The sequence below is a fragment of the Astyanax mexicanus genome, chromosome 1 (assembly GCF_023375975.1).
Source record: "Astyanax mexicanus isolate ESR-SI-001 chromosome 1, AstMex3_surface, whole genome shotgun sequence".
NCBI lineage: Eukaryota > Metazoa > Chordata > Actinopteri > Characiformes > Acestrorhamphidae > Astyanax > Astyanax mexicanus.
In genome coordinates, this window is record NC_064408.1 from 39,838,800 (window position 1) to 39,845,312 (window position 6,513).

At 39.4% G+C, this 6,513-nt stretch overlaps 1 protein-coding gene across 1 annotated transcript; it reads right to left on the bottom strand.

Annotated features, from left to right (window-relative positions):
* Positions 1–499: 499 nt before the first annotated feature.
* si:ch211-153j24.3 (protein c-Fos) lies at positions 500–4,770 on the bottom strand. Its single transcript, XM_015608509.3, has 4 exons — positions 4,534–4,770; positions 4,022–4,249; positions 2,844–2,951; positions 500–2,524 (listed from the first exon to the last, which is right to left on the bottom strand). The coding sequence occupies exons 1-4, from the start codon at positions 4,600–4,602 to the stop codon at positions 1,853–1,855; spliced, it is 1,077 nt and encodes a 358-aa protein (XP_015463995.3). The 5' UTR covers positions 4,603–4,770; the 3' UTR covers positions 500–1,852.
* Positions 4,771–6,513: the final 1,743 nt, after the last annotated feature.

Consider the following 6,513-nt stretch of genomic DNA (forward strand, 5'->3'; position numbering starts at 1 on the left):
AGTGGTCTCTTAATTTTTCCCAGAGCTGTATATATATTATTTATGCATTCAGAATAGTGGCCTGAAATATAGGAATACTGAAATAGTAGCATAATAGTTAATATTATTTTATGATGGAATTATGGAGTTTGTTGTTTAGAATAATTTATAATAACAGAATAGTAACTAACATTATAACACTCAGGTTATTCAGGATATAACTGAAAAAATTTATATGATCGTAACTCATTGTGAACACTATTTGTAACTCGTTATATATCATTGTAAGGCTTAAATAAACACTAAACTATTTTATTTTTATTTTTTTACTGATGTTTATCATCTTATACTTTTTATCTCATTTATCGTCTTATACTGTTTATATCATTTATACTTATCATGGCATTTTTTCCATATTTATACTTTATTTTCACATCTGTAAATATGGCATGAGTGGGAGATTAAAAAATGCATATAATATAAAGCAACCCCTTAAAAACACATATAATTCAAAATATGGTATGATTCTTCTCACAGGAATCACATTTAATTGGAAAATCAGCACCTTCACACACAGCTGCTATTTACACACACACTTACACCGAGACTCTGCAGCACACCTGGGGGTGGTGATGCAGTCTACACATTATATTACCAGACGAGAATATCACAATATGCACATTACTGTGAGATTATATGCCAGACTGTGAGAACACTACAGCTCCATATGCTCACCAAACTCTCTCTAGATGAAGCTGTGGTGGAATCTGAGTGCTCTTCATTCTCCTACAAACAACTAATAAAGCTCAAAACTGACCTATCACTGAAACCCAGTCAGTGCAGCATCGACAGCCAGAGATAAACACAATATTTGAGGACAATATTACAATATTCAAAATATCATTTCACAATATCAATATATTTATATGTATATTTATGTGTGGTAACATCGGCCAGCCGCGGTAACAGACTGTACAATGAAGCACGAGATCCACAACAGGATGAAAGTGACGTAGTTCAGTCCACGTGGTACAAAAGTGCATAAACGATCCCATTGAAAACATGTCCACCACATTGCCACCTGGAAGAAATGATTTAGTCACAGTGTGCTGGGGGTGGGGGCTGGGGGGTGACTGTAGAGCACATGCACTGTGTACAACATATTCTTCACACTGACTTTAACAAACGGACCTCAACAAACCAATTTTTGCCCCCGTTCGAGAACCTGTGCATGATTCCCTTCCAAAGTCGTTCACTATTGGTCATATTGGCCATGTTAATCTTCCAATATAGACTTTTAGACCATTTTGTATTAACAGCCTTAATTCATGTTCAGAAAACCAACAATATATTGCTTTGCATAATATATCCACTTTATGTTAGGTAAGCAGTTTATTCCTGCCCATTCCCACTGAAGTTATAAAGGGGGTTTGAAAGCTGGTACATGGCAGCCAATAAAAATAAAGCTCATTAGCAAGGTTAATTATGGTCATTTTTGGTCAGTGAGCTAAGCCCAGTTTGCTGACAGCCCATTTCTGTTCTAATTGACTGTTTCTTGTAATTTCCAGACAAAGTAAATCAGATGAGTTTGAATCGCAAAATCTGAGTATTCAGGTGTAGAGACCCCTACCCCTGTTCTCCACCAATTAGTTTCCTAGTACCCTTTCACCCATGCCAATGACCTTTTTTGAGTACTGCACAGACAGCAATTCTTTAACAGAAACACTTTTTAAACGCCTTCGTAACAGTTCCTCTGGGTCATCTCACAGGGACAACATGGTGTTTCAAAGATCCTCCAAAGTGCATAAACACATCAAGACGGTCATGCAGGTACAGACAGGTTCTAATGTAATTTGTCTTTTGGCTTTGGCCTTCACAAAGCCAGCAGGGTCGAGTTATCTCCTCCTGCTTTGGCTTTAGGAACTTTTCCATCCTCTGATCCTCCTGTGCTCAGGTTTGGAAAGTCAAACACAGGCACAGCTCCGGCACTGCAGCCTGGGCTTAGTGTTGGAGTACTGAGAGGGTCCAAACTGCCCCCTATTGTCATGTAGAGGGTCTCCCACTCAGTCAGGCCCAGTGATGCACTGAGGTCAATGTCAGGCACCAGCAGGTCCATGTCGTCATCGTTGTCATCTTCCATCCCACCAAGCTTGGAGCCCAGATTCTCCATTGGAACTTCCTTTGCATCTATGTAGGGTTCCAACTCTGCACTGGAGCACAGGAGAACGTCAGAGTCTCCCAGTATGATAGGGCCAGTGGGTTCCAGTTCCTGAGGCCCGGTGGGAACCTCATGAAGGCCGAGAGGAGAGGTAGGGGTCTTGTCCAGGCTGGTTGTTGGTGAAGGCGACCGGACGTCCTGAAGCACAAGGGTGTGTTTTTCGGGCTCTTCGGACATGTCCTCCTCCTCCTCCTCCTGCATCTCTTCAGGGATTTTGCAATGGGGCTGGTGGGCGGTGAGCAGAAGCTCAAGCTGCTCTTTTTCCTTCATCAGGCTGGTGATCTCAGCCTGCAGAGCCGCCTTCTCCTCCTCTAGACTGTCAGTTTCCTACAGGCCGACAATAGAGATATGTCAAACAATGATTTTAATACACTGTAATTAGTGCAATAAGGCAAATTTACAGATTCTCCCTCTGGAGACAACTTTTTGATCAGGTTGCATTATGTGCTTAAGTGTAAATCGGCTTCCAGATAATGAACAATGCATACCTGTTCAAACTGCACTTTAGTAAATAAAGCAGATCATATTATGCGGTTTTCATTGCCTTTTATGTGTCTTTGCTAATCCATGAACATTTCATTGTCTTATGATCTACACCTTCCCATTCACATTAGCAAATGCCTCATTTACACAAAGAAATACTCACCGCCTGCAGACTGTCTGTGAGTTCCCGGCGACGGTTTCGACACTTCGCTGCTGCCAGTTTGTTTCTTTCCCTGCGGATTTTTCTTCTCTCTTCCTCCTCTGGGGACAACTGATAATAAACAAACAGAAATCAATTCCTAATAAGGCATGTTGTTTTTATTGTGATTTGGCTTTCAATTTGAACTGAAATAGAATTGAATCACTGAATTACTCCACTGAATTAATTAGTATCTATTATGAGTCATTTAGTTACTGATATAGAAATACAATATAAATGATTTAGCGATTACTATGAATTATTCAGTTACTGTTTTTAATTATTCAGTATACCATATATGAATTATTTGATTACTACTACAAATGATTAAGTATTTATTTATATAAATATTTTGTATCTATTTTGGATTATTCATTATCCACTATCAACTAATGAGTGACTATTATAAACTATTTAGTATCCACTATTAATTATTTAGTATTTACCATAAATAATTCAGTATCTAGTATCTTCATTGAATTATTCAGTATGTGGGATAAATTGTTAAGCATGTATTTTCAATTATTAAGTCTCTACTATAAATTACTCAGTAGTAGAAATTATTTCATATCCACCATGAATTATTTGTTATGAACAATAAATGGTTCAATAGCATTTTTTAGAATGCACTCTAAATTTTGGAACAGCTCCTATTTCAAATGATATTTTTTTTAGTATCATTCACTATCCGGTATGATTGTTTTAGTATATACAATAAAATATTTCGTGATTTATTAAATATCTATGAATTACTCAATACTACAAATTATTTCATATCCATCATGGATTATTTATTATGCAAAATAAATGGTTGTGTGTCTGCAATGAATTCCTATTAATTATTTAGTATCCAATATGTATAATTTAGTATGTACAATAAATGTTTCAATATCAATTAAGAATTTTTAAGTACACATTATTATTTTTGAAGTTGCTAATTTAAATGATTTAATATCATTCACTATCCACTGTGAATTACAAATTATTTAGTATGCATTGGGAATTATTTAGTATGCACTATACATGATTCTGTGTCTAATGCGAATTATAAGGTATCTACAACGAAACTAACCTGTGGGTTATTTAGTTATAAAATTATGTAATACTTATATCTCTGTTCGTGTGACACTGCTGTTATTTACCTGCTCTTTCTGTCCCTTCCTCCGGCCTGCAGGGCCCCCGTGGCCTGTTTTGGCCGCAGACGCTTTGGCTCTTTTCTGCGCTCTCCTCTGCTTTGCAGCACCGCTGCAGGGACTGACTGATGAAATGTCAGTGGACAGGACCATCCACTTCAGATCCGGAGCCGTGGTTATGGCAGTGACCGTGGGGACAAAGGGGCCGTCAGCTGCGCTGCTGTCAGTGCCTCGGCCCTGAACACACACATTACAGATCACACACATTACAGATCACATACATCACACAGCCTCCGTTAACCACGTCCATCTTTCAATGCAATGCATAGCTTCCAATAAACTGCACAATTAGACATTCCATTAACATTAAATATCGTCAGCAATTAGGCATCAAACACATGACACAGTGCCACTCTGGTCTGCCTGTCAGCATGCACTGCCTATTCTGCATATTACATTCCTATCGGCTTCATTATGCAACCACATCACCACATCACATTCACATCATTATATTTTTGTACCTGCGCATTACTCTTCGTTTTGCTCTCCTGGCAGAGGGCAGCACGAGACGAAGCCACGGCTTTAGGCATCTCCTTAAACTGCAGGCTGGGCTCAAAAAAGGATCTAAGCTGCAAAAGCAAGAGTATTTTTGCAAGGGCTTTGTGTTTACTGGGCTACACCTGGACGCGCGAGCAATCTCTCGCTCTCTCTCCGGCGTTTCTTCTGTTATAGTGAGAGAGGATTTTTATGAATGAAATCTATGAGACGAGACCATACCATGTACAGGGCTGGGAGGGGGGGCGTAAATCAGACCGCTTCATTCAGACTGTGTGCACTGCAGCTGTTAAAATGGGAGCTGCTGAACAGCACTTCACGTGCTGTGCCCCAAAACCGAAAATGCAGGGCTGTGCTTTTTGTTCAGCGCACGTCGGTGGCTAAAACCAAAGCTAGGTCGTCATTGTGCGCGTGCTGCTGTTTGTACCTTTATTGCATTGCTCAGTGCGGGTAACCACTGTGAAAAACAACGTCTAACAGCTGCGTTTTCAGAACTTATAGGCTGACAAAGAGTCTGTGCAAGAAACCTATACGTGTTCCCAGCTTGCACACAACCGACCTTCAACGTTGAAATATTTAACGTTGAAGTAATGTCTGTTGTTGTTTCAACGTTGAAACAACAATTAATGTTAAATGGTTGTGCAACAATAACATTTCAACAAAATCAACATAATGTCCTCAACCTTCTGCCTTTTGAATTAGCTTTTTACATTTCAAAAAACGGTTGGATGGAGGGATGAAAAAGTGTTTTTATTCCTTTTGCAGTAATTGTTTTTTATTTTATTTTGCACCGTTTTACACCATAACTGGGGGTATGTGCATGTTGTATTTGTTTTACTGTTGTGTTATGTTCTAGTTTTAGTGGGCTATGGTTTATTTAAGGTTAAACGTACAATTTTGAAACAACGTTACCTTATCAAAGTTGATTCACTTTTCAAAATCAACACCAAATCCAACGTTGATTCAATGTTAAAGTGCCAGCTGGGTTGTGCTGTGATGTCTTGTCAAATCGTGCTAGCAGTACATATTGGTAAAGCTGTCTAAATGAATAAAACAGAATGCATGCTATTTCGACTGCCTAAAAGCCATGTTGGCTATATTAAAACATGCTCCAGGCAAAAGTCTAGAGAAGGTATTTCAATAGCATAAATTACTGTAGCGTTATTAGGGTGAAAATAATATCTGAGAGAACAATACTTTTTTGTTTTGAATTGCCATTTGCACAATTTTAACACTCAGGTAAATAATAACACTCACGCTCAGTTGTTATAATGCACCAGAGAAAATTAAGAGAATTATAATGAAAAACAAATGAAAACGTATTTAAAAGGAACCGAGGAGCTGAGGAATAGCGCACGCGCAGTGTTGGCAATCAGCGCATATCGATAGGTAGGTATCACATCTCGACAGAACACCTCACGGCGTTCACACCTTTGCCATCTCGCAGAGGCTCGAGCTGCAGTGTGTTTAACAGTGTTTTACAGCTGCCTGTCTAATTCACGGCGAGCGAACAACCGTCACTAAAACAGAACCGAATAAATACACACGATATATGGTTCACTGTCTCCTCAAATTCACCTCAGCCGTGGACGCGCTTCTATTTCTGCAGCATTTCTGTATTTTTATCTACACATTTTCTAATTCGCTGAATGACGAACGATCCCACACACAAAGGGCCGCTGCAGCATCGAGACGTATTTTGTCGCCAACGAGGGCAGCGACCAATCAGAGGACGCGGATTTCTCTCCAGCGATGAAAGCAACCAATCAGAACGCGACGTCCATCTCGTCCCTGAGCGTCGGGAAGCCAATCAGAGCGCCCATATCCATAAATGGAGTTTCCGGAGCGCCGCTGCTGCAACAGCAGCAGTGCCTATTTTTGTCTCATATGGGACTTAATTAAATGGCATTGAAGTGACGAAATCAACACCAAATATCCAAATTTAT

Bases quoted from the DNA above. Each gene is read 5' to 3' on its own strand.
- si:ch211-153j24.3 (XM_015608509.3), bottom strand. From the start codon at position 4,602: ATGCCTAAAGCCGTGGCTTCGTCTCGTGCTGCCCTCTGCCAGGAGAGC. The intron at 2,952-4,021 runs GTAAATAACAGC...GTTTATTATCAG, and splicing joins GGAAGGGACAGAAAGAGCAG to TTGTCCCCAGAGGAGGAAGA. The intron at 2,525-2,843 runs GTGAGTATTTCT...GTCGGCCTGTAG, and splicing joins TCACAGACAGTCTGCAGGCG to GAAACTGACAGTCTAGAGGA.